This window comes from Megascapheus bottae, chromosome 34 (assembly GCF_031878675.1).
Source record: "Megascapheus bottae isolate mThoBot1 chromosome 34, mThoBot2.hap1, whole genome shotgun sequence".
NCBI classification, from domain to species: Eukaryota; Metazoa; Chordata; class Mammalia; order Rodentia; family Geomyidae; genus Megascapheus; species Megascapheus bottae.
The window spans coordinates 4090558-4116268 of record NC_143542.1 but is presented as its reverse complement, the minus strand read 5'-3'; the positions used below and the strand labels follow the sequence as shown (position 1 = coordinate 4116268).

Genomic DNA, 25711 nt, shown 5'->3' with positions numbered 1-25711 from the left:
CACCAGTGGCTCACACCTGTAATCCTAGCTCTAAGGAGGTTGATTTAAGGATTGAGGTTCAAAGCCAGCCCTCAAAGAAAAGTCTGTTATCTTCAAGGACTCTTATCTCCAATTATCCAGCCAAAAAAACACCAGAAGTGGAGATGTGGCTCAAGTGGTAGAGTGCTAGCCTTGATCAAAAACACAGCATATAGGCCATGAGCTCAAGCCCTAGTACTGGCAATAAATAAATGGGAAAAAATAACTTGTTCTGTCTTTAGTCACAGATCAGATAACCATGTATAAAGGGAATCCTGATTAAAATTACTTAATTCATAAATAACAATAACAAGATTACAGGATCTGAGCTGGGTGCTGATAGCTGACATCTGCAATCCTAGCTACTCAGGAGCCAGAGACCTGAGGATCGAGGTTAGAACACAGCCTGGGCAGGAAAGTCTGCAAGACTCTTATCTCCAATTAACTTCCAGAAAACTGGAAGTGGTGCTGTGGCACAAAGTGGTAGAGCACTACCCTTAAGTGATAAAGTTCAGGGACAGTGCTCAGGCCTTGAGTTGAGGCCCCACAACCAACAACACAAGCAACAAAAAGATTATAGAATCAAAGTGAACATATAAAAGTATCTACCTAGGGGCCAGGAGTTTTGCCTAGTGGTAGAGTGCTTGCCTAGCATGCACGAAGACCCAGGTTCCATTCCTCAGTACCATATACATAGAAAAAAGTCGGAAGTGGTGCTCTGGCTCAAGCTGTAGAGCTCTAGTCTTGAGAAAGCCCAAGGGCAGTGCTCATGCCCTGAGTTCAAGGCCCAGGACTGCAAAAAAAAAAAAAAGACCCATATTTCTACAATAAATCTGCAGTCGGTTTTTTGTTGTTGTTGTTGGTGATCATGGGGCTTGAACTCAGCCTAGCTGCTCTGAGCTCTTTTGCTCAAGGCCATTGCTCTACCACTTTGAGCCACAGTGCCACTTCTGGTTTTCTGGTGGTTAATTGGCAGTAAAAGTCTCATAGAGGCCAGGAGTGTGGCCTACGTAGAGGGCTTGTTCAGGATGCACGAAGCCCTGGGTTTGATTCATCAGCACCATATGGACAGAAGAAGCCAGAAGTGGCACTGTGGCTCAAGTTATAGAATGCTAGCCTTGAGAAAAAGTGCTCAAGAACAGTGCCCAGGCCCTGAGTTTAAGTCCCAGGGCTCGCACACGTACGTGAGCGCGCGCGCGCGCGCGCGCACACACACACACACACACACACACACACACACACCTCATAGACTCTCCTGCCTAGGCTATCTTCGAACCTTGATCTTTAGTTCTCTGTCTGAGTAGCTAGGATTACAGGTGTGAGCCATCAGTACCTGGCTAAAATCTGAATTTTTTTTTTTTTTTTGCCAGTCCTGGGCTTGAGCTCAGGGCCTGAGCACTGTCCTTGGACTTTCTCAAGGCTAGAGCTCTATAAAATCTGAAAATTTTAAAACGCCATTTAAAACAGCACAGACACAAAATATTAAGGAATGCATTTAAGCCAAAGATATTCAAGATTCCAGGAAAATTAAAGAACATGGCTCTGTGGGGTGCAGTGGCTCACACCTGTAATCCTAGCTACTCAGGAGGCTGAGATCTGAGGATCTGGGTTCAAAGCCAGCCTGGGCACTAAAAAGACTGTGAAACTCTTAGCGCCAATTAACCACTAGAAAACTGGAAGTGGGGCTGTAGCTCAAGGGGTAGGGTGGTAGCCTTGATCTGAAGAGCTCAGGAACAACACCCAGGCCTAGGGGTAGAGCTGAAGAGCTCAGGGACAGTGCTCAGGCCCAGAGTTCAAGCCCAATGCCAGACTAGGGGGAAAAAAAAAAAGAACATGGCTGGGAGAAATTTTGTGTGCCAGTACTAGGATGGAACCTGGGTGGGGAGAAGCTCTAGTTGAAGCTCCAGCTGGGTCATAAAAGAAAAAGAAAAGAAAGGGCTCAGAGCATAGCCTAGTGGTAGAGCAAGCCTAGTGCCTTGCATGCACAAAGCCCTGGGTTTGATTCCTTAGTACCACACACACACACACACACAGAAAAATCTGGAAGTGGTGCTATGGCTGAAGTGGCAGAGCGTTAACCTTGCGCAAAAAGTGTCCAAGGACAGTGCCCAGGCCCCAAGTTCAAGCCCAACTGCCCCCCCAAAAAAAGGAAAAACAAAATCTGTGAGTGTTAGGTACGATAGCTCCATTTTCTTATTACGGAATTGGGAGACAGGTACTGGAGCCCTGTAGTTCACAGTCAGCCTGAGAATAGAAAGTCTGTAAGATTTCCATTTCACCCAAGAGCTGGGAACAATGGGTACGTGCCTTTATCCTCAGTACCTTGAGAAAACCCAGGCTGGCCTGGATATAAAATGATGCAAAAATGGGCTAGAGGTATGGGTCAAGTAATAAGAGTCTAACTAATAAGCAAAGGCCCTGAATTCAATCCCCAGTACCACCATTCACCCCCACCCAAAAAAATCTGTGCAACTAATTCCTGTATCTCTATAATCTAATATCTTCATCTCTTCCTTTTTTTGTGTGTGCCAGTCTTGGGGCTTGAACTCAGGGCCTGAGCACTATTCTTGGGCTTTTTCCTCAAAGCTAGCAGCATTCCCACATTCCCACATTCCCACATTCCCAGCCCTGGTTTTGGTTTTTGTTGTTTGTTCATCTAATTCTCACACCAGGCTCAAAAACAACAAAACTGACTCACAGGGGTTATTCTGAGTGGTTGTTTTGCAGTTCTCTTCTTTACATTGGGTTGTAGGCTGTCTTCAAAGTCACTCTCCTCGTCAGAAGACACAGAGTATAGATCCCTGTATGAAGAACAATTCTTAAGGCTTATGTAAAGGTTTACCAAAGTTATAACTTTTCTTTGTTTCCAACTGTACACCATCTCTGTGAGAAAAACACATTCAGATTTTAAGAGATAAGCTTACTATTAGAAGAAAGTAGGGGCAAGGGTAACTTCCACTTGGAAGCAATGGAGAGTCTTTCTGAATATGGAAATCAAATGGCATTCACAAAGGGGCTACTATTCTCTGTGGAAAAAAAACAGCAGGGTGCAGAAAGTCGTTTATGATAAATAAAATACGCACCTGAAGTTTTATTTTACCTCATGTCCAAGCAATTAAAGTTTATTAACCTGATCTAATCTAGCAACCAACAGTTGAACTGACAATCACAGAGAAAACCAATTAAAATAAAAGAGACATAGTAGATCTTGTATGAGAATTATGAGGTTTTTTGTTTATTTTTCCTAGAAAGATAAAAATCACCGGGCCCAGAGTTTGGCCTAGTGGTAAAATGCTTGCCTAGCATGCACAAAGACCGGGGTTCCATTCCTCAGTGCCACATGCTTAGAAAAATCTGGAAGTGGTGTTGTGGCTCAAGTGACAGAATTCTGGCCTTGAGAAAGCCCTAGGACAGTGCTTAGGCCCTGAGTTCATGGCCCAAGATAAATAAATAATAATAATAATAATAAAGGCAAGTTACACCATTGAAACCTTCACAGAATAACTCATAAGACATAATAGTTAAGGGTAGATGAATTTGTTCACTAACTCCCAATAAGAACCACAGGAAGGGTAATGAGCATGGCCTAGTGAAACAGTGTTTGCCTAGCCTACATGAAGCCCTGGTTCAATTCCTCACTACCACATACACAGAAAAAACTGGAAGTGGTGCTGTGGCTCAAGTGGTAGAGCGCTAGCCTTGAGAAAACCCAAGGACAGAGCTCAGGCCCTGAGTTCAAGCCCCAGGACAGGCCAAAAAAAGCAGAGAACAGGAAGCCAGGCATCAGTGGCTATTTAGGAGGCTGAGATCTGAGGATCTCGGCTCAATGTCAGCCTAGACATGAAAGCTGTGAGACTCTTATCTCCATTTAACCACCAGAAAACCAGAAGTGGGGCTGTAGCACAACTGGTAGAGCACTAGCCTTGAGATAAAGAGCACAGGGACAGCACCCAGGTCCAGAGTTCAAGTCCCATTAAGTGACAAAAAAAAAATCCAACTAAACGGCAAATAGTATTCTACATTTGCAGATCCCTAGCCTCTAACAGTGTGTCTGCTGAACACAGGAATGTTGTCAACACAAGTTAAGACAGCAAGCTGGAAGACAAATTTTAAATGAGACATTTGTGTGTGTGCTTGAACTTTTAGCTCAAGATGTTGAGCTTTTAGGTAAACACTCTTCCACAGAAATAGGCATCAGCCCATTTGTCCTTCAGAGAGGTGTGTGTGTATGTACTAGTCCTGTGGCTTGAACTCAGGGCCTGGGAGCTGTCCCTGAGGTTTTGTACTCAAGGCTAGCACTCTATTTGAGCTATAACTCCATTTCTGGTATTTTTCTGTGGTTTACTGGAGGTAAGAATCTCATGAAGCTGGGGCATGGTGGCTCACTCCTGTACTAGCTATTCAGGAGAATGAGATCTCAGGATCTGGGTTCAAAGCCAGCCCTGGCACTAAAGACTGTGAGACTCTTATCTCCAATTAACTACTAGAAAATGGGAAATGGGGCTGAGGCTCCAGGGGTAGAATAATAGCCTAGAGCTAAAGAGCTCAGGGACAACGCCCAGGCCCAGAGGTAGGGCAATAGCCTTGAGATGAAGAGCTCTGGGACAGAGCCCAGGCCCATAGTTCAAGCCCCAAGATCCAAAAAACAAAACAAACAAACAAAAAACATTCTCATGGACTTTCCTACCCAGCAGGCTTGATACTGCAATCCTCAGATCTCAACCTCTTAAGTAGCTATGATTACAGGTGTGAGCCACCTATCTGGTTGCTTTAGTAGTTTTACTTAATACTTATTATTTTTAAGGTGTGCTATTCTTTTTTTGTAACACCGAACAATTTGCTTAGAAATTAGTATTTATTTTATCCTACTGAACAACAAAAGTGATAGAGAAAATTATCTCATAAATTCTCAATAAAACCCATTAGATCTGTGGTGTGTGCAAGGTAGGTAAGACCCACAGAATTCTCACAGATTGGACAGGGTCACTACTCTGAACTAGTAGAGCATTTCTGATGTTTTTTCCCACCATTTTATATTACTACAACCAGCACAGAAGTTATGAGGAGAAAGCTGCTAATCCTCCAGACAAAGGCCCCACAACAAAACAACTTCTCATCAATTCTACTCACCCCTCTGATGCCTGCTCTGAATCTCTTTCCTCAGATGGCGGATTGATGGAGTGAACAGATGTAGACAAGGATCCCTGTGTGTCACTCTGGGCCTTTTGTAAGGGGGAAGATTCACTGCTTGGGGAAGAAGAGCTGTGAGGCCGTAATGAGGATCGCAGGGTAGGCATGGTGCTCTATCTGGAGGAAGAGAAGGGAAAGTTCCTACATTCTCACTTGTCCAATTTTGACCATTCCCATTCCCTCCAAAGGAACTCATCTGGAATTGGGAGGCAGAAACCCCACCAGCAAATAAGGTGGATGATTCAACCACATTAGGGTTATCAAGAACACCAGTGCAAGCTGGGTGCAGTGGCTCACACCTGTAATCCTAGCTACTCAGTTGAGATCTGAGGGTAAGGGTTAAAAGCCAGTCTAGGTAAGAAAGCCTGTCAGACACTTATCTCCAACTAAGCACCCCCAAACTGGCAAATGGTAGAGTGCTAGTCTTGAGTAAAATATAAAATAGCTCAGAGACAGTGTCCAGGCGTTAAGTCCAAACCCAGGGAACAGCATGCACGCACACATACAGTCTGGTGCTGTTAGCTCACGCCTGAAATCCTAGCTACTGGGGGGGGGGGGGGGGGATGGGGACGTTGAGATCTCGGAAGTTACAGTTCAAAGCCAGCTCACAAAAACCAATCTGGGAGACTCTTCTCTCCCGTTACAAAGCAAAAACGCAGAAGCAGAGCTGTGACTCGGGCGGCTGAGTGCCAGCCTTGAGCAAAATAGCGGTGCAAGATTGGGACGCCTTGACAGTCAAGCCCTTAGTACTGACACGCATAGAATAAAAGGAAATTTCAAAGCCGGGCGCGGTGGCTCCGGCCTGTTAACCCCCTAGCTACTCGGGAGGCTTAGATGTGAGGTTCGCAGTTCAAAGCCAGCCTGGGCACTAAAGTTCATGAGACTTTTTTTTTTGGCCAGTCCTGGGCTTGAGCTCAGGGCCTGAGCCCTGTCCTTGGGACTTTCTCAAGGCTAGAGCTCTACCACTTGAGCCTCAGCACCACTTCTGGCTTTTTGCTATGTATGTAGTACCGAGGAATCGAACCCGGGTCTTCGTGTATGCTAGGCAAGCACTCTACCACTAGGCCAGACTCCCGGCCCCTTCAGGAGACTCTTATCTCCAATTTAACTACCAAAAAAAAACCCCAAAACAAAAACAAAACCAGAAGTACCCCTAGAGGGGGGTAGGACGGTAGCCTCGAGCTGAAGAGCTCAGCGACGGTGCCCAGGCCCAGAGTTCAAGTCCCACTACCGACCAAAAAAGAAAGAGATAGTGAAGTTCTATGGCCCACATGGAGGCAAGGGTCAGGGAGAGCAGGGGGGGGCCGAATCCTAGCCAGAGGTTCCTAGAGGTGTTTTCCCAAATACCAGACAGGGCGCAGGCCACCGCGAACCCGGGGAAGGCCAGGCTCGCGCAGGAGGGCTCAGCTCGGGAACCAAGAAAAGAGAAGGAAAGGAAGGGCCACCGCCGGGGCCCTTCCGGGTGTGGAAGCCATTTTCCTGACTCGGCAGGGGTGGCAAACGGGCCCGTTTGGGGGGTGGAGACGCCGTGTCGGGCGGGCGCTGGAACTTGCTCTGCTTTTTCTGGAAGGTGCGGCGGCCTCCGAGGGCCCTGGGCGGCCTCCTCGGCCTGGCCGGCCGCTCGCTCGCTCGGCCTAGCGCGGGACGGGGACGGGGTGGGCGGAGGCCGCGGAGGCCTCGGGTCAAAGGGGGGGAGAAGCTCACTGAGCCCCGAAGAATCTCCGCCTCGAGCCCTTCTTCGGGTCTCTGTGGTCACCTCCACTTCTGAGACCACACTCGCCCCGCCGCTGCCTTCCTGTGGTGCTGGAAGCGTCTGCGGGAGGGTGGGAGGAAGGAAGGAAACGCGGGAAGGCACGAGGAACGCCGCGCGCAGGCGCGAGACCAACGTTCGCCTCCGGCCTCCCAACTGTCGCGAGGCTTGGGAGAAGGCGAGCTCGTGCTCGCCACGTTCCAGTCACGCCGCTCCGGCGGCGGCCTCGTGCGGCCGCCGCGAGCCGGCGGTCCGGGTCACGTGAGGCTCCCGTCAGCGTGCGCCGGCGGGGGCGCCTCTTGTAGCCAGGCTTCACTCTGGACCCGCCCCTTCGGCGCCTAGTAAACCCCCTCAGCCGGTCCGACCTCGCACTAGTCACCCCTTCAATCTAGTTCCTGGACTACCATAGGCTGAGTTGCGCCCAGACCCCGCCTCTCGGGCGAGAAGGGCCACGCCCCCCGGAGGAGGACCACGCCCCCCGCCCCGCCAAACCTTCGGCTGGCGATAGCGTCCCGCCCCCCTGCCGAGCTTCCCCACCGCATTGGCTTAAAGTCTCCCTTGGCCCCGCCCCCGAGGCCGATTTCTTATTATCATTGGCAGGGCCCCGCCTCGGACCCCGCCCCCTGTCCGGCTCCCTGCTCCCATTGTCTCCTCAGATGCCTCCTGGTCCAGCTATCGTGCTGGGTGTTCGGTTTTCGGGGGTCGTGCTCTTTCTCTGGCCAACAGAGCGGTCCCGCGGCCGAGAACCGGATTCTAGAGTTCTGGCGCCTTTTCTTTCTCTCTTAGGACCCACTTTGCTGTCCCAGGGAGGCTGCAGCTATGTCTGCGCTGCGACCTCTCTTGCTTTTGCTGCTACCTCTGTGTCCTGGTCCTGGACCGGGACCTGGGAGCGAGGCAAAGGTCACCCGGAGTTGTGCAGAGACCCGGCAGGTGCTGGGAGCCCGGGGATATAGCTTAAACCTAATCCCTCCCGCCCTGATCTCAGGTGAGAAGAAAAGAAGACGCTCTAAAATCGGGGGTGGGAGGGTGGAGGTGGGCTCTCCCTATTTCACAATAACTCTTACCTTGCAGAGTGCCCATTATAATAATCTTTTCATCCTAGAGTGATCTCTTTCCTCCTCCAATAACTTTCCTTTACCCGGGATGGAAATATTGTCCTGCTCACATAATAGCTTTTACTCCACCACCACCCCCCACACCAGAAATCCCTCTAATAACACACACAGTGTGTTTCTTCATTACTAGGTTTCCTTTGCTATTTCTGTGAGGTTCTTCTATGACAATACTCTTTTACTCACCAAACAACCCCACCCACTCCAACAATCTGCATTATTCCTCTCATGGAAGCTACTGGGGGGAACACCTTCAAGGTTTGGGGCGACCAGTGTTTGGGGAGGGTCATCTGAAGAACTTGACCCTCAGGGCAGCTGTCAAATACATGATCCCCTGGCTAAGGAAGGTAGGCTCTGGGAATGGAGACAATAAGGAGGGAGCAGACAATAGAAAAAGAGCCCCGATACGTGAGAGGGAGAATATACATAAATATATATATATATATTTATGTATATTCCTCAGAGATAGGGAAGAGGGAGGGAATTTCATAATATCCTTTGCCACCCTTCATTTCCTATCTCCTTCTGTCCAGGTGAGCACCTCCAGATCTGTCCCCAGGAATACACCTGCTGTTCCAGTGAGACAGAACAGAAGCTGATCAGGGACACTGAGGCCACCTTCCGAGGTCTGGTGGAGGACAGTGGCTCCTTTCTGGTTCACACACTGGCAGCCCGGCACAGAAAGTTTAATGGTGAGGATGGGAGATTCCCCCCAGTGCATTTCACACCCCAGCCAGATTCCTGTGCCCTCTCCCTCCTCCAGTCCTAAGGCAGACCAGCCCTGTTCATCACTAGTTCTCATCCCAGACTTTCCCTGGGACCCCTACCCTCCCTCATTCTCAGTCTTCCCAGGTCTCCTAAGAGTTGCAGTAATTCACTTCTCTCTTTCCCTCCTCCTCCCTTCCTGTCTCTGCTCTCTCACTGTTCCTTCTCCTGTCCTCTGGTTCAATCCTTGCCTTTGCTAGAGTTTTTTCGGGAGATGCTCTCCATATCCCAGCATTCCCTGGTCCAGCTCTTCTCACACTCCTATGGCCGCCTGTACGCTCAGCACGCCCTCATCTTCAATGGCTTCTTCTCTCGCCTGCGGGACTACTATGAGAAATCCGGTGAGGGGTTAGATGACACCTTGGCAGATTTCTGGGCACAGCTCCTGGAGAGAGCCTTCCCCCTGCTGCACCCACAGTACAGCTTCCCCCCTGACTTCCTGCTCTGCCTCACCCGACTCACTTCAACTACTGATGGCTCTCTTCAGCCCTTCGGGGACTCACCCCGCCGCCTCCGCCTACAGGTGAGGGGTCCCGAGGCCTGAGTTTCAGTTACCTCTGACCTAGTGACCTTCGAACTCTACACCACTCACCTCCAAACCAGTAGTCTTTTTATGTCCATGTCACCCCTGATTTCCTGATTCCCTCACCCTATATCAGAGGCCTCAAAGCCTCTGTGACTTGTGCCTGACCCAATGCCCTTTGATCTCTTCTCATTGGGATAGCCTTCACCCCCATTCTTTACCCTGCTTTTGTACGCTCACTCACCTGCCCTCGGCAGGTTCCTTGTCTAACTCTTCCCTTTCTCCTAGTTCATCTATGCATGAATAAGTCAATAGTTAAAGAGCATTTTATTGATAGTGTCTCATTTGTGTGATCATAATTTTTTTAGACATTTTACAGATGAGAAACATGGAGCTGTCAGATGTTTGGCTTTCACGACAGTAAGTGGTAGTAGCACTTACTGTCTTACTGGAGTGTCTCCCCACCCTGTGTTCTGGATTCAAGTTCAGTGTCCTCATACATAGTCTATCTGCAAGCCCTGTGCAACACAAACCTTCTAGCTCTTTCCAAATCTAGTTCCCTTGGAGCCCCCCCCCCCGCCTCTCTACACCACCTAATAACATTCTGCCCACCACCCCAAGATGACAACCCCATAAACCTTCTCCCTTCCCACTGCTCATGCCTTTATATCATTGCTCATCTTGACTGATGTGTACCTTTGTGGGAGGGGTTCTCACCTTCTCTTATTTTCCCCAGATAACTCGGGCCCTGGTGGCTGCCCGGGCCTTTGTCCAAGGCCTGGAGACGGGAAGAAGTGTGGTCAGTGAAACGCTTAAGGTTAGAAGGGGACCAGAGTGTGGGCAGGGTCTAGGGAGGGAGATCTCATGAGGAAGAGATAGGTACCAGCAGGCAGGAGAAACCTCACCCTTCTCCTGTCAGCTTCCATCCAGGTCCTTGACATTCCACAGTCAATCAGGAAGGAGCAAGGCTGGATTCTAGTCTCCACTGGGTCATTATATCATCACCTGTCACCTCTGGCCCTCTCCTGGCCACTGCTCACACTCCTTGCCTGAGGGCTCCATTTATCTCTATGGTAGTCCAAGATTGGAGTAACTCCACCTCATCCTCTAGGGCCCCTCGGTGGCTCCGCCTTGCCTGGTGCTAAAGGCCCTTCCTCTACCACCTCACCCTGATCTAGTTTTACCTCCTCCCTCCCCAGCTGTGATGGGCTCTTTGTTGTCCTTGACCTTTTCTTTCCTCATATCCCCCAAGAGCGCCCCCATCCCCCTGCCTGCAGTGGGATTGGTGACCTGGTCCCTTAAGGACTTCCTGCTTACCTCCATGATAGTCTTGTGGCACACTCCCATCAGTCCTCAACACTCACATCTCCACACGTGGCCTGGGGAGGTGGCCACAGGGTGGTTGGCTTGTCTGTGCCCTGCACCAGGTTTGGCAGAGAAGGGCCACGGTGTCTATGGATGACAGCTTGTTCTCTGCTTCCAGGGGTCCATGTCGGAAGGCTGCAGGAAGGCTCTGATGCGTCTGACCGGCTGCCCCCTTTGCCGGGGAGTCCCCTCCCTTATGCCCTGCAGGGGCTTCTGCCTCAATGTGGCCCATGCATGTCTCAGTAGCAGGGGACTGGAGCCTGACTGGGGCAGCTATCTGGGTGAGTGGGCTCCGGATCGCTTGGAATGGAGGAGGGCCCCAAGTAAGATTGTGGGTTTGGGGCCCAGACTGGTGAGAAGGACCTACAGCCATATGGAGGGGAGAACAGGAGGGAGGGGCTCTTCTCCATATGCCAGCATTTTCCTGCCTCCCACCAAGACCCCAGTGAGGATCTGAGGGATCATCCTGATGCCCGCTGTGCACCCAGCTTCTTAGTCCTCCTTTTCTCATTCTCCTCCTCCCTCAAGATGGTCTCCTGCTGCTGGCCGAGAAGCTGCAGGGCCCCTTTTCCTTTGAGCTGGCTGCTGAGTCCATCGGGGTGAGGATCTCAGAAGGTTTGATGCACCTGCAGGAAAACAGCGTCAAGGTGTCAGCCAAGGTATGGGGGGAAGGAGAGGGGGCCACAGTGTGGGGCCCTGGGCGAGGGGAGGATGGGGGAGAGGCCTGCGGCGGTGGCGGACAGTGTGGGGACGCGGTGCAGGTGAGTCTGTTCCTTTGCACAGGTGTTTCAGGAATGCGGGACCCCCCACCCGGTGCTGGCCCGCAGTCGACGAGCACCAGCGCCCCGGGAAGAAGCCAGCAGGCCATGGAGGGCGGCTGCGGACGAGGAGCGCCCCACGACGGCGGCGGGCACCAACCTGCACCGGCTGGTGGGTGGCCGCGGTGGCGGGCGGGCAGGGCGGGGAGGGCGCGGGTGCGGCGCCTCCCGATCGCGCTCTCTCTCTCTCGCTCACGCCCACAGGTGTGGGAGCTCCGGGAGCGGCTGGGCCGGTTGCGGGGCTTCTGGACCGGGCTGCCGCTAACGATATGCGAGGACTCCCGCATGGCGGCGGACGCCTCGCAGGAGGCGGCGCCTTGCTGGACGGGACTTGGACGAGGCCGGTGAGAGCCGAGTGTGGGGCGGCGGTGGGGCAGGAGGGAGGGCGGGCGGACAGGTGAGCAGGGGGCCCGGGGATGCAGCGATGGGGGATGCTGTGCTCGCAGGTATACGAAGCCTGTGGTCGGGGGCTCCCTGACCGAGCAGCTCCACAACCCCGAGCTGGAAGGGGATACCACGGGCCCAGACGTCCCCACACGACGGCGGAGGTTGCATCTCCGGGCGGCCACCGCCAGGATGAGGGCGGCCGCGCTGGGACAGGACCTGGACATGCGAGACGCCGGTGAGGCTCAGCGCCCCGCCCGCCGCCCCAGCCACGCCCACCATCTCCCCGGTCACGCCCTCTCTTCCCCAGCCACGCCCCCTCTTCCCCAGCCACGCCCACCGCCTCCCAGCCACGCCCACCGCCTCCATAGCCACGCCCACCACCCCTCCAGCCACGCCCCACTTTCTCAGCTGACTTCATCCATATGGGTTCACTTAGGCCTTTGTGGAGAGCCTTATCCTGGAGATAGAGTTGTGGGAGAATGTGGGGGGCCAGGGAAGCCAGCTGGGGCGACTCCGGGCAAGCACCCTAAAGTGGAATTAGCCATAGTAACAAAATACATTCACTGTCTGTCTCCCGTCTTGTCTGTGTCACTCCTCCCCAACACTTCTCTCTCTACTTCTGTTTTCTGTCCTGAGTCCATCTGTCTCTGTTGTTGTGGGTTTGTTTGTTTTTCTATTTCTTCCTCTTTGTCTCTTTTCTGTCCTCCCATTGCTGCCTCTGGTCCCTGTGTCTGGTGTCTTGATGGGGCTGTCTCTTTTTCCTGCCTCTGGATATCCTTGTATTTTACCCCAATATCTCTCTCTCCCTTGCCACTTTCTCTGTTTTTAATTGGTTTCTTCCCCTCTCCCACCCCCTACTCTCCACTCCCTACGCTCCCACCCCATCTGTCTGTCTCTGTCTCTCGCCTCACAGATGAAGATGGCAGTGGCTCAGGAGGGGGACAGCAATATGCCGACGACTGGAAGGCTGGGGCAGTACCTGTGGCTCCACCTGCCCGACCTCCAAGGCCTCCTCGTCCCCCTCGAAGGGATGGTCCTGGGGGCAAAGGAGGAGGTGGAAACACCCGCTACAACCAGGGCCGGAGCAGGAGTCTAGGGACATCTGTTGGCCGTCACACCCCACCCATCCTCATTCTCTTCCCCTCAGCCTTGGCCTTGCTTGGACCTCGATAACAGGAGAGGGGGGCCCTAGCATCAGAAGGGTGAATGGCCTTTCCCCTCATCCCCACTAACATGGGCCTGAGGAGGGACTAAAGGGGCTATAGAGAGAGTAGAAAAGGGACTTTGTTGGTGAATGGCTGGGGCCCCAAATCCAGGAGATTCTCATGGGTGGATTTATTTTTTCATTTGGCAATGGGGGGGTATTTATTTAGGAAGGAGGTGTGGGTCTCAGCCCCATAAGGCCGGGGCGGTTTGCTGATCAGGCTCATCAAGGGGAGGGAGGATTAGAGTTGGCATTGAGGAATGGGCTTGAAAAAAGGTGAATGCGGGAAGGGTGGGATTCTAATCAGGTGGAGTGGGGTATCTGGTCTTAGAAGTGGGAAAACATAGCTGGATGTGATAATCACATACCTACAATCCTAGCACTTGGGATTCTGGGCCAGGAAGATGGAGCATTCCAGGCAAGCATAGGCTACCTAGTGAATTTGAGGCTAGCTTGGACTAATAGTGAGACCTTTTATGAAATATATAGAGAAAAAAAGAAAAGAAAGGAGCTGGGTGTTGATGGGGGCAGGGCAAAGGGGTAGAGTGTATGAGTAGCTGTGGGCCTTGATGGGGCTGGGTTATGTTTGGTTCAGTGTTCACTTCTTATGTAGAAGGGGCGGGGGGGGGGCTCACCTCATGACCTCTGTCACCCATATTCTTCACAAGCACCCATCTCACTTTCCAGTGTTGGAATCACTGTTTGTTCATAAATAAATGATCCTTTATTGGACTCTGGGTGTGTGTGTGTGTGTGTCTTTCTGACCTTTTGGTGGCCTTCCCTGATCTCTGTCTCCTAGCAGAGGCCTCAGGGTGTCCACAACTAGCCCAGTTTCTGCCTGCTACTTGGCTTCCTGTCTTGAAACCAATCCCCTGGGAGCAGGCTGGGGAATGACCTCAGTCTCCAGGTTACCCTCGCTGGATCTGAGCATCTTCAGGGAGCAGAATGAAGACTAAACAAATTGGGCAAGACTCGTTTTGTCAACTTGCAAAGGCATTAATGCCATCACAGTCACATCTCTGCCTTGAGAGTGAGGGACCTTTTTTTTTTCAGGTCTCAGCTGCTGGCCACCTTGTCCCATCTCTGAGAAAGTTTGCTTTCAATTTCTTCTCTCCCTCACTCCTTTTCTTCCTCCGCTCACTCTCCTCTCACCCCCCCACCACCACTTGAATGAATCTTTTGTTCTAGAGAAAAAGCGATATAATTGATTCCCAGATGAAAGAATGCCAAAAATGGTGTCTTCCAAGGGCAGGCTGGGTGATCTTTCCTCTGACAAGAAGAAAAGATGTTCGGGAGGGAGGGAGGGAGGGAGGGAGAGAGACCTAAACACAATCAAAGTTGGTGGAGGAACGGCGGCAGGGAGGCCTGGCTGGCGGGACAAAGGGAGGGGAGGGGAGGAGGAGCCTGGGTGCTGAGAAAGTTTGTGGGGAAAGTTGAGCTGAGCTGAGAGGGAAGGAACGGGGCGGTGGCTGAGGCGGGCTCAAGACTTTAACGCGATTTCCCTGCTGCTCCCCTCATGGCCTGGTGAGTGAGTGTGCAAAGGAAGATGATCAATAAGAGGGGCTTTTGAATTTACAGAAGGAAGTTTGAGGGGCTCACAAGGGAACCCACAAAAGGCTTAGCAACAGACTGAGCTGTCACCAGAGCTGGAGGGGATGGAGGGCTGTAGTGGTGGTGAAGGAATGGAAAGAGAGATGGCTAGAAAGAAATAATAATTGAAGATAGAAGGGTCACTGTATACTGAGGAGCTGTGCTGAAGGAGGCAATTGGGGGTGATGCCAGACAGGGTAGGCCTGGGGGTAACTGTGCCTGGGGGTCACCCTGGCTCGTTAGGGAAGGGGTTTGTCCAGGCTTGTTGTGGGGTGTGATCTGAATAGGTGGAGCTGTTATGCCCAAGTCTCAAGACGACCACCAAGAGACCACTGAGAGTCAGACATTCTGAAATGCAAAAGCAAGGCTTTATTCAGATGGGCTGCAGCTCGGCTTCCCCAGCCTAGGAGGAAGCCCCGAACAGTTTTTCTACCCGGCTTTTAAAGACAAAGGCTACAGATTTACATTAACACAGCAATTCAGCAGTTCTGCAATTCAGCAATTAATTGGAGTGAGATAAGGTGGGGATTAGGGACAGTTCAAGGCAGAGGGTGCTGAGGGAGATTCCCATGCCGGTAGAGTCCTAATTTGCTGTCTGAGGGTAAGTTTTATGGTATGGTTCTAGAAAACAAATGCCATCCCCTGAATTTACATGAATTCTGGTTAATTTTAACACAGACAGGTCAGTTCCTGGGACTTAATGGCACCACAACTCTGTTTCTTTCATTTATGTGCACTTTTGGGTCACTCACAGTTTACATAAACAACGAGCCGGTTGCTGCTTCAGAATGGGGGCACTTTTTTAGCTCTTCAGAGCCATACTTCCAGGTGATTAAGAAGCTTGGACCTGGGAAAGGAATGCCAAGGCCCAGTGTTTGGGTTTTTCTTCGGATCTCTGTTTCCTACTTTCTCTCCCTCCTTGTCTGCCCTCTCCTCAAGCAGTGATGAGGTTAAAAAGTAGGATGGGGCTGTCTCCACAAGGGATCCCATTTCTCCCTAGGCCTCCCCCTCCATCCCCCTTATACACTGGGGTCTGCTTGTGCTACTGCGAGAGTGGGGGAAAGGAGTTGCCTTTATTTAGGTCACAAAGTTTTATTCTCATTAGCAAATCACTTCGAGGCAGTCCTCGTGGCTTATCCAACCTGTTCTTATCTGATCTTCATTTCCATCTTATGGGCACCCCTCCTAGACACAGAAGGGGGCGCTCTTGATCCCCATTTGTGACCCACAAAAGGCTCAGGGACTGGGCAATGCACTGGCCAGTTGGTCTGACCTCCTTTGCAATCAGAGCTCTGCCTTTCTCTCCTTTTCAAACCAGTTGACACTCGGGGGAGACTCTGGGGCTGAGGGGGTGCTGGGGGATGGTAGGTAAGCAGGGGACAGGAGTTGTGGAGCCACCTTTAAGGATTGGTGGAAAGACCACCCTGGCTTCTCCTCTGCCCCAGTTTGGATTCCACTGCAGTCCCAGGAGGAAAGTTCAACCCCTCTCCTTAGACTCCCCTCATCCCCCTCATTTCCCTTCTAGACGCTGACAGAGGCAAAAATCTGCTAACTCAGTGGGCAGACTCAGCCGGGGCTGCAAGCAGGCCTGGGGAATGACCCCCGATCTCCACACAGCGCCTTCCACGGCTGTCTCAAGCTATCTCCACTGCTCCTGGCCCTGGCTCGGTCCCGGCCCCTTCCCGGTACCACATGGGCCCTCTGTCTCCTGTCAGGACTTTGCGGCTTTGGGGGCCTCGGAGCCTGGGGGTAGCTCTGGGCATCTTCATGACCATCGGCTTTGGTCTCCAGCTCTGGGGGGGACCCTTCCAGAGGAGGTGAGTATCTACCTTGTCTGATAGCTGTCCCCTTCCCTCGTTTGCTTCTCCACGTCCTACATGGGGGTTGTGACTCTTGGGGATTCAGAGGAGCGTCTGGACTTTTTTTTTTTTAAACAAAAATTGACCTGTCTTAGCCAGGTATGCTAGTGGCTCATGTCTATACTCTTAACCACGCAGGAGGCTGAGATCTGTGGACGATAGTTCAAAACTAGCCTGAGCAGAAAAGTCCTTATGACACATTTTTGTTTTTCATTTGAACTCAGGGCCTGGGCATTGTTTCTGAGCTTCTTTTGCTCAAAGCTACTGCTCTACCTCTAGAGCCACAGCGCCACTTCTGGCTTTTTCTGGGTATATGATACTGAGGAATCAAACCCAGGGCTTCCTGCATGCTAGGCAAGCACTCTACCACTAGGTCTGTAAGCTTCTTATCTCCAATTAGCCACAAAAAGCAGGAAGTGGAGCTGTGGCCCAAGTGGTGGAGTGCTAGTGAAGGGGCAGTGCTCAGGCCGTGAGTTCAAGTCCTAGTACTCGTACAAAAAAAAATAGTTACTTGCTCTGCTAACAGTTCCGGGCCACTTGCCTTTCCCTCTGCTATCTTCCCAGGCTCCCTGGGTTGCAGCTTCGGCAGCCCTGGGCCCCATCGCTGGGAGCAGACGTGCAGTCCTGCGTCCCTCGGCAGCACCTGGTGTTCCTAAAGACACACAAGTCTGGAAGCAGCTCCGTGCTGAACTTGCTTCATCGCTATGGGGACCGGCACGGGCTGCGCTTTGCCCTTCCTGCCCGCTACCAGTTTGGCTACCCAAGACTTTTCCAGGCCTCTCGGGTCAAAGGCTACAATCCCCAGGGTGGGGGCACCCAGCCCTCCTTCCACATCCTCTGTCACCACATGAGATTCAACTTGAAAGAGGTGAGGGGTGCAGGGGTGGGAGGGGGTGTAGAAAGAGGTGCTCCACCTGGAAAAGGAGGCCCAACACCCGGACCCCCTCTCCCGGGCATCCCAGGAGCCACAAAGATGGGATTCAATGATGCCACCTCTGCAGGTGTCCTTTGTCCAAGTGATTTCTAGAAATGCATCTTCCCCTCCTGTGTGGGATTCACCTCAATCTCTTTCCCCTAGGGTCAGTTCCCTGACAGCCTGGAATCTCCTCCCACCCCACCTCTCCCCTCCCCCCCACCTCTCCCCTCCCCCCTCCCCCCTCTCCCCCCACCCCAGATCTTCCTCCCCCGGCCTTTCATGGTGTCCCTTCTATAACACTACCTGGGCCCTTGTTCTGAGACTAGTGTCCCCTCACTAAAGGCCTCAATACTGAGGCCTCATGTCAGCTCTGTGTCAAGTCCTCAGGTGGGGACAGCAGAATAGTAGGACAGAAAGCTGTGATGCCAGCACTCAGGCTGAGGCTGGAGGAATTATGAGCCTGGGCTGTATAGTAAGACCTTGTCTCAAACAAGCAAGAACAAGTAGGACAAGGTTGGTCAGGGTGGCTCATGCCTATAATCCCAGCGATTCAGGAGCTAGAGATCAAGAGGATTGAGGTTTGAGGCTGGATGTCAGGGGGAAGAGTTAGCAAAGTCCCATCTCCACCAATAAGACAAGGGTGGGGCATTGTACCTGTAGTGTCAGTTACTCCGGAGGAATAAGTAGGAAGATGGTTGTCTGAGACTGGACCCTGGCAAAAACATGACGCCTAAGAACTGGTCAAGTGGTAGAACACACGTGCAACAATTGAGAAGCACTGGGTCCAAATCACAGTATGGCCAAAAAAAATAAAAAATTTCGGGGCCGGGAGTTTGGCCTAGTGGTTAAAATGCTTGCCTAGCATACATGAAGACCCGGGTTCGATTCCTCGGTACCCCACATACATAGAAAAAAGCCGGAAGTGGTGTGAGGCTCAAGTGGTAGAGCTCTAGCCTTGAGAAAGTCCAAGGACAGTGCTCAGGCCCTGAGCTCAAGCCCAGGACTGGGAAAAATAAAAAATAAAAAATAAATAAAAAATAAAAAATTTCAACAGAGGTGTTGATTCAAAGGATCCTCAGTCCTTTAGGGGCCATGAACACACGCATTCTCCTGCTTCAGTGGAAGTTTATTCCTTCCCTACATGCACATATTTGCGCACAGGTATACCTCAACCTGATTCCCACTGGCCAAGAAGTAGAATTCCAAGTTCCAGCCTCAGGGCCGCATTCTACCAGGTGTACAGAGCTCCCTAGTACCCTAGACCAATAATGTGTGTGTGTGCCATGTGCTTGCACGTGTACATCCACACACCATTACTGGAATTTGAACTCAAGGCCTAGTGTTTTCCTTTAGCTTTTTTTTTTTCTTTCTCTCAAGGCTGGTGCTTTACTACTTGAGCTATCAAGCTCCAGTTCCAGTTTTTAATCTTCCTCTTTTTCTCCCCCAGTCCTGGGGCTTAAACTCAGGGCTTGGGCACTGTCCTTGAGCTTTCTCAAGGCTAGCACTCTCCCATTTGTGCCACAGCACCACTTCTAGCTTTTTCTCAATGTATATGGTAGTGAGGAATTGAACCCAGGGCTTCATGCATGCTAGGAAAGCACTCTACCACTGGGCTATGCTCCGGGCCCAGCCACCTCCAGTTTTTGAGTGACTAATCAGAGCTAAGAATCCCCCAGACTGGTTTCCTCAGATCTCAGCCTCCCGAGTATCTAGAATTACAGGTGTGAACTACTGACATCTGGCACCTAGAAGTCTTGTAAACTCTCTTCCCAAGGCCATGTAGCTAGCTAGGGAATCTGGGATTTCCCAGCAGAACTGTGAGAAGACTGGAGGATCAGCAGGACTTTGACTAAATGGGGCTTACCTTCTCAGTTCTCATCTGATCTTGACTTCTCTCTCCCTATGTCTGCCTTCCCTCTTGTGCAGGTTCTTCGGGTCATGCCTTCTGACAGTTTTTTCTTCTCCATTGTCCGAGACCCAGCAGCTTTGGCTCGCTCAGCCTTTTCCTACTATAAATCCACTTCATCAGCCTTCCGCAAGGCGCCCTCTTTGGCTGCCTTCCTCGCCAATCCTCGAGCCTTCTACCGACCTGGTGCCCGTGGAGACCATTATGCCCGCAACTTACTCTGGTTTGACTTTGGCCTGCCCTTCCCACCAGAAATGAGGATCAAAAGAGGAAGTCCCAATTTCCCTAAAGACCCCAACAGCCTCCATCTACACATCTTGCCTTCCAGTGCTGGCTCTAGAGCCCACGTCCCGGATCCTAATGCTCTTTCCCAGCTTGCTCCCACGGTGGCTGATGGCCGCAGCCAGCCAGCCAGCCCTGCCACTTTAGATTTGGAGACCTCATCCTTCATCCAATGGGGTATAGCCTGGCTAGATTCTGTCTTTGACCTGGTCATGGTGGCTGAATACTTTGATGAATCACTGGTCCTGCTGGCAGACGCCCTGTGCTGGGGTCTGGATGATGTGGTAGGTTTCATGCACAACGCTCAGGCTGGAGGTGGACAAGGCCACAGTGCTGCCAGCCACGGTGAACTGACTGCTGAGGATCGGCAGTTGACTGCACGCGCCCGAGCCTGGAACAACCTAGACTGGGCTCTCTATCTCCACTTCAACCGCAGTCTCTGGGCACGGATAGAACAGTACGGCCAGAGCAGGCTGCAACATGCTGTGGCAGAGCTCCGGGCTCGAAGAGAGGCCTTGGCTAAACATTGTCTGGTGGGAGGCGAGGCCTTAGATCCCAAATACATCACAGATAACAAGCTCCTTCCCTTCCAGTTCGGATCCGCTAAGGTTTTGGGTTATGTACTTCAGAGTGGCCTGAGCCCCCAAGACCAGGAGGAGTGTGAACGTTTGGCTACCCCCGAGCTACAGTACAAGGACAAGTTGGATGCCAAGCAGTTTCCCCCTACAGTCTCACAGCCCCTCAAGACTTCAAGGCTATTTTCCCCATAGGCATCAGGCTACAAATCACGTGCGACCATAGACCATGGAGGCGGCCAGAAACAACCTCTGCTTCCCTTACAAGGGGCTAGCACTTTGCCCCCATGCAGGACTCCAGTCTTCTGGCCCAGGCATGAGAATCGCAGCCGCATCTCTCTCCTGGATGTCCACTTCGGTCCCTTCTTCTTCCCAACCCCCTAAGGCAGGTCCATGTGGTGCTCCCCAAAGCCCCCAGGAGGGGCAGAAAGAAAGATGGCGTTCCCCAAAGAAAGTCTGGGGCATGGGGACCCATTGCAAAGACACATCCGTTTCCCTCGGAAGTGATTGTTGTGTTCATTTCACTGCGAAACGTTGAATGAATAAATGACATGAAACTTCCACTTGATTTATGGAGGGCCGGACAGGGAGGGATAGTGAATCTTCCCGACAGCAGCAAGGTTGGAATGGTGGGTTTTGATTTTGTTTTTTGTGGGTCATGGGGCTTGAACTGTGGGCCTGGGCGCTGTCCCTGAGCTCTTCAGCTCAAGGCTACCATGCTACCCTTGAGCCACAGCCTCACTTCCCATTTTCTAGAGGTTGATTGGAGATACAGAGTCTCAGGTCCTTTTGCGCCCAGGCTGGCTTTGAATCTCGATCCTCAGATCTCAGGCTCCCGAGAACGGCTCCTTTTAAATTCTTCTTCCCAAGGAAGCCAGCCTGTCCTCCTTCGGCCTCCAGACCCCGTCCACCTCCACGGCCCATCCTGCAGCGCCCCGGCCCCGCCCATGCGCTTCCGCTTCCGGCGTTGCTCCGTCCCGCCCCTGGCTTCCGGTGTCGCCGGCTCTGGGTTCCGGGTTGGTTGCCCGGGTTTCCGGACCCGGCTGGTTTCTGGGGCCGAGCGCTGCGGCCTCGGGGTGTCGTCCCGGTCCGCCTCGGCCCCGGCCCGGCCCGGCCCTGGTTCCCGCCCCCCGCCCCCCCCCCCATGGAGTCCCAATGCGATTACTCGATGTACTTCCCGGCCGTGCCGCTGCCGCCCCGCGCGGAGCTGGCGGGGGACCCGGGCCGGTACCGGGCGCTGCCCCGGCGTAACCATCTCTATCTGGGGGAGACCGTCCGCTTCCTGCTGGTGCTGCGCTGTCGGGGCGGCGCGGGGCCCGGCACCGGGGGCGGCCCGGGCTTGGGCTCCCGGGGGGCCTGGGCGGAGCTGGCGACCGCCCTGGCTGCCCTGGCCTCGGTCAGCGCGGGAGGCGTGCTGCCGGGAGGCGGGGGCACTGGAGACCGGGAGCCCGAGCAGCCCCCCGGGGGAGGGGACCCGGGGGGCGGGGGCTTGTTCCGAGGCTGCAGCCCCCTTCTCACCCACGGCCCGGGCCCTGCTACCTCAGGGGGAGCGACCACGGTGAGGGCCCCCCCCCCCGGAAAGGGCCGGAGGCCGGGTGGGAGATGGACGCTGGGAGTCTAAGATGGGGGTTGGGGGGGGCGGTGGAAGAGAGGGGGCCGCAGATGACAGCGGTGGGGTGGACTCCTCTGAGCACTGTTGAGCCCTGGAGTCTTCTTAAAGCCAACGGTGCTAGACTCACCTCCTCTTTGGCTCCCTCTTGACCTCTCTGCCCCTTTGCACAACCCCAGCTGCCTGTGGAGGAACCTATCGTGTCCACAGATGAGGTCATCTTCCCACTTACAGTTTCACTGGATAGACTGCCGCCAGGGACACCCAAGGCCAAGGTAAGATGGCGAGGGAGGAGCTGCTGACCTAATTCAGACCGCCTTTGAGACGCGGCTCTTCAGCATCTCAGGACTTGGAGGTATGACCGAGGTCTCCCGCACACTCAAGATTGTAGTGACCGTGTGGAAGCGGGAGGTTGAGGCACCAGAGGTCAGAGACCAAGGCTACCTGCGCTTGCTGCAGACACGATCTCCTGGGGAGACCTTCCGGGGAGAGCAGAGCACATTCAAGGCCCAAGGTAGGAAGGAGGCTACTGATGGGAAAAGCGGGGTTCTGGGCTTCCAAAGGCAGAGTGGAGAGTCGACCCTGGAAGGTGCGAAGGGTGACGTGGACATGGGGTCCACATCAGACTCTCTTTCTTCTTTTTCGGCTGGGTCCTCTGCAGTGAGCACCCTACTGACGCTGCTGCCCCCACCAGTTCTGAAATGTCGGCAGTTCACTGTGGCTGGCAAACACTTGACTGTGCTCAAGGGTGAGTACAGCAGGTCGCTATTGGTGCTCTGGGAATTGCAAAGGATTGGGTGGCAGTTATGCAGAGCAGGCTGGTAGGGACCAGTCGTTTACTGGGCGAAGGTGGGGCCTGGCTACCTTCTGAGCAGGACCTGTCACCTCCAACAGTGCTGAACAGCTCCTCTCAGGAGGAGATCTCCATCTGGGACATCCGAATCCTCCCCAACTTCAATGCCAATTATCTACCTGTCATGCCTGATGGCTCTGTGCTGCTGGTGGACAACGTCTGGTGAGATCCTGGGAAGGGGCAGGGCTGTAAAGCCCTGGGGACTAGAACGGGAGCATGGTGAGACCACGGCCCGCCCTCCTCTCTCCTAAACCAGTCACCAGTCCGGAGAAGTCTCCATGGGCTCCTTCTGCCGGCTCCCTGGTACCTCTGGCTGCTTCCCCTGCCCACTTAGTGCCCTGGAGGAACACAACTTCCTGTTTCAGCTGCGAGGGAGTGAGCAGCCCCCTCCAGGGGCCAAAGAGGTGAGCACAGGGGCTGGGGTATTTCAGGAAAGGCAGTAAGGCAAGTGGGGGGACAGGCCAGAGGAACTGTGGTACACGTGAAGTTTGCCTGTGCGTGGTCCCTAGGGCCTCGAGGTTCCTCTGATTGCCGTGGTCCAGTGGTCCACCCCGAAGCTGCCCTTTACCCAGAGCATCTACACCCACTACCGGTGAGTGCGTGGCAGGCCCGCCAGCCATCGTCCCGCTCACATCTCTGCCTGACACATCCGGCTTCCCTCTCTCCCTGCTCCCAGCCTGCCCAGCGTTCGCCTCGACCGCCCCTGCTTTGTGATGACTGCTTCTTGTGAGTCCCCCGTCCGGACCTATGAGCGTTTCACTGTCACCTACACACTGCTCAACAATCTCCAGGACTTCCTTGCTGTGAGGCTTGTGTGGACCCCGGAACATGCACAGGCCGGTGGGTCAGCTGCCGGGTCGGGACCTTGTCCCTGGGATGGGAGAGGACAAAAAACACAAGGAAGTAGGGCAGAGAACCGACCAGATGGCCCCCGTGGGTGCTTTGTGGCCCTGCACTGGAGCAGTCTCCCCAGCATCATAGATGGCGTTGAGAGGCCGCTGGGTAGAGACCTGAAGGTGTATTTATTTGGTGTATGAACCTCTCAAGTCTTGGTCCTCACCTCTACTTTGGGCAAATAACACTTCATGGGTTCTGTATGTCCGCAGTCATTTCAGGCCCCAGCATACAGTATTAGCCACTGCCACCCGAAACTCTCAGCCAAAGGTAACGCTTCCTCAGTTTACTCCACAGAATGGCTTTTGGATCTCCTTCAGCCGAGCTGGAAAAGGCTGTCCGGTGCTCACGGCTGCTGTTTCTGCCCCCAGGGAAGCAGCTGTGCGAGGAGGAGCGCAGGGCCATGCAGGCCGCCCTGGACTCCATCGTCTGCCACACGCCCCTCAACAACCTGGGCTTCTCCAGGAAAGGCAGCGCCCTCACCTTCAGTGTGGCCTTCCAGGCCCTGAGGACGGGGCTCTTCGAGGTGGGCGAGCAGTCTGGGTCCCTCGCTTGTTCTCAGGAAGCGCGATGGGTGGCGTTAGAGGGCTGGGCCTGGAGTCCGCCTGGAGCCTTGCTGACCTGCATCTCCCCACCCAGCTGAGCCAACACATGAAACTGAAGCTGCAGTTCACGGCCAGTGTGTCCCACCCCCCGCCCGAGGCCCGGCCCCTCTCCCGCAAGAGCAGCCCTAGCAGCCCCGCCGTGCGGGACTTGGTGGAGAGGCACCAGGCCAGCCTAGGCCGCTCTCAGTCCTTCTCCCACCAGCAGCCTTCCCGCAGCCACCTCATGAGGTAGGAGCCCGGGAGGCCCCCCGACTGGGAGCGGGGAAGGGGGCAGAGTGGGCGGAGCCTTGCACCTTTGCCCTTTCCCAGGTCGGGCAGTGTGATGGAGCGCAGGGCCATCACACCCCCGGTGGCCTCCCCGGTCGGCCGCCCCCTCTACCTGCCCCCGGACAAGGCTGTGCTCTCTCTGGACAAGATTGCCAAGCGCGAATGCAAGGTTCTGGTGGTGGAGCCCGTCAAGTAGCTTGGCTCTCTGCACGCTCGCTCCAGAACCCCAAAGCCCCCGGAGGGCTCCTCACTTCCCAGGCCGTGCCTCCCGCCATGGGGGAAAGCCTGTCTGTGTCTTCTGATGAGGGACGGGGCAGAAGCTGTGAAGTGGACCTGCTGCAGGGCAAGGCCAACAGTGTTTCCCTGAGGTCCTGTGGGGGGCTGGCCCCACCCCAGGCAGGGCAGGGCGCCACAAACTCCCTCACCCCTGCCCTTCACCCCTCTTCTCAGTTTACAGAGTATTCTCATTCCCATTACGTTCTTCCCACCTCCCTCTCACTCCCCCCCACAGGGCTGAGATTAGAGGGTGGTGACGGCAAAGAGACAATAACCTCCTGCCTCAGGGGTCAGGGACACAGCGAGGTGGCCTCCTCCTTCTGCCCTTATGTTTACGTTGGCAGCCTGAAGCACTTTAAGTTGTCTTTTTTTTTTTTTTTTTTTGGTCTGTCTCTGTAACTTATTCCAACTCCAGCTTCCAACTGAAATAAGACTATTAAACGCTGTTCAGGAGGAAGAACGACTTAACTCTTGTGTTGTTGAAGGAGATAAACCATACTGTCTTTCCAGTGCTCAGCATGGCCCTGCTCCATGCACTCTGAGCTAAGAAGGTAAAAGATGGCCAGTTGTGTCACAAACTTATAACTCCAGCCACTTGAGCGGTGAGGATAGTAGTTGTAGTTCAAGGCTCACCTGGGCAAACGTTAGCAACACCCCATCTCAGAAAGCAAGCTGCATGTGTGGTGCATAGCAGAGGAAGGAGGACATCCGTTCAGAAGCCTTTGCAAAGTTAGCATCATCAATATGAGGTTCTCTTAGCAAAACAAAAACAAGGGGCCAGGAGTTTGGCCTAGTGGTAGAATGCTTGCCTAGCATGCACGAAGACCCAGGTTCGATTCCTCGGACCACATACATAGAAAAAAAGCTGGAAGTGGTGTTGTGACTCAAGTGGTAGAGCTCTAGCCTTGAGAAAGCCCAAGGACAGTGCTCAGGCCCAGAGCTCAAGC

General features: G+C 53.5%; 4 protein-coding genes across 5 annotated transcripts in view; 3 read left to right on the top strand and 1 right to left on the bottom strand.

Moving 5' to 3' along the window:
* The window catches only part of Stag3 (STAG3 cohesin complex component), a 33297-nt gene extending 26257 nt beyond the window's left edge, over nucleotides 1-7040 (bottom strand). For both annotated transcript variants that reach the window (XM_090324344.1, XM_090324345.1), the window contains exons 1-3: nucleotides 6913-7040; nucleotides 5149-5325; nucleotides 2717-2819 (exon numbers count right to left, since the gene is read on the bottom strand). In XM_090324344.1, the coding sequence (XP_090180470.1) occupies nucleotides 2717-2819; nucleotides 5149-5315 (270 nt within the window). In that variant the 5' untranslated portion in view covers nucleotides 5316-5325; nucleotides 6913-7040. The remainder of the gene's footprint in view (nucleotides 1-2716; nucleotides 2820-5148; nucleotides 5326-6912) is intronic.
* Nucleotides 7041-7614: 574 nt separating this feature from the next.
* Gpc2 (glypican 2) lies at nucleotides 7615-13746 on the top strand. Its single transcript, XM_090324096.1, has 10 exons — nucleotides 7615-7943; nucleotides 8604-8762; nucleotides 9036-9358; nucleotides 10095-10175; nucleotides 10842-11004; nucleotides 11252-11382; nucleotides 11507-11653; nucleotides 11746-11885; nucleotides 11988-12163; nucleotides 12842-13746. Exons 1-10 carry the CDS (start codon nucleotides 7778-7780, stop codon nucleotides 13099-13101), a joined length of 1746 nt encoding a protein of 581 aa, XP_090180222.1. The 5' UTR covers nucleotides 7615-7777; the 3' UTR covers nucleotides 13102-13746.
* Nucleotides 13747-14564: 818 nt separating this feature from the next.
* Nucleotides 14565-20455, top strand: Gal3st4 (galactose-3-O-sulfotransferase 4). Its single transcript, XM_090324095.1, has 4 exons — nucleotides 14565-14656; nucleotides 16248-16539; nucleotides 17146-17449; nucleotides 19424-20455. Exons 2-4 carry the CDS (start codon nucleotides 16415-16417, stop codon nucleotides 20453-20455), a joined length of 1461 nt encoding a protein of 486 aa, XP_090180221.1. The 5' UTR covers nucleotides 14565-14656; nucleotides 16248-16414.
* Nucleotides 20456-21270: 815 nt separating this feature from the next.
* Trappc14 (trafficking protein particle complex subunit 14) lies at nucleotides 21271-25232 on the top strand. The gene is made up of 11 exons (XM_090324410.1): nucleotides 21271-21818; nucleotides 22049-22144; nucleotides 22254-22383; nucleotides 22531-22617; nucleotides 22764-22884; nucleotides 22979-23126; nucleotides 23232-23314; nucleotides 23399-23562; nucleotides 23988-24142; nucleotides 24256-24449; nucleotides 24531-25232. Exons 1-11 carry the CDS (start codon nucleotides 21405-21407, stop codon nucleotides 24682-24684), a joined length of 1746 nt encoding a protein of 581 aa, XP_090180536.1. The 5' UTR covers nucleotides 21271-21404; the 3' UTR covers nucleotides 24685-25232.
* Nucleotides 25233-25711: the final 479 nt, after the last annotated feature.

What these genes read in the sequence shown, in the direction of transcription:
- Trappc14 (XM_090324410.1), top strand. Translation starts at nt 21,405, where the DNA reads ATGGAGTCCCAATGCGATTACTCGATGTACTTCCCGGCCGTGCCGCTG. An exon ending in CAGGGACACCCAAGGCCAAG is followed by an intron (nt 22,145 to 22,253) that starts GTAAGATGGCGA and finishes CGCACACTCAAG; the next exon opens with ATTGTAGTGACCGTGTGGAA. An exon ending in ACACTTGACTGTGCTCAAGG is followed by an intron (nt 22,618 to 22,763) that starts GTGAGTACAGCA and finishes CACCTCCAACAG; the next exon opens with TGCTGAACAGCTCCTCTCAG.
- Gal3st4 (XM_090324095.1), top strand. Translation starts at nt 16,415, where the DNA reads ATGGGCCCTCTGTCTCCTGTCAGGACTTTGCGGCTTTGGGGGCCTCGG. An exon ending in GGGGGACCCTTCCAGAGGAG is followed by an intron (nt 16,540 to 17,145) that starts GTGAGTATCTAC and finishes CTATCTTCCCAG; the next exon opens with GCTCCCTGGGTTGCAGCTTC. An exon ending in TGAGATTCAACTTGAAAGAG is followed by an intron (nt 17,450 to 19,423) that starts GTGAGGGGTGCA and finishes CCTCTTGTGCAG; the next exon opens with GTTCTTCGGGTCATGCCTTC.
- Gpc2 (XM_090324096.1), top strand. Translation starts at nt 7,778, where the DNA reads ATGTCTGCGCTGCGACCTCTCTTGCTTTTGCTGCTACCTCTGTGTCCT. An exon ending in CCGGCACAGAAAGTTTAATG is followed by an intron (nt 8,763 to 9,035) that starts GTGAGGATGGGA and finishes TGCCTTTGCTAG; the next exon opens with AGTTTTTTCGGGAGATGCTC. An exon ending in CCTGGACATGCGAGACGCCG is followed by an intron (nt 12,164 to 12,841) that starts GTGAGGCTCAGC and finishes CTCGCCTCACAG; the next exon opens with ATGAAGATGGCAGTGGCTCA.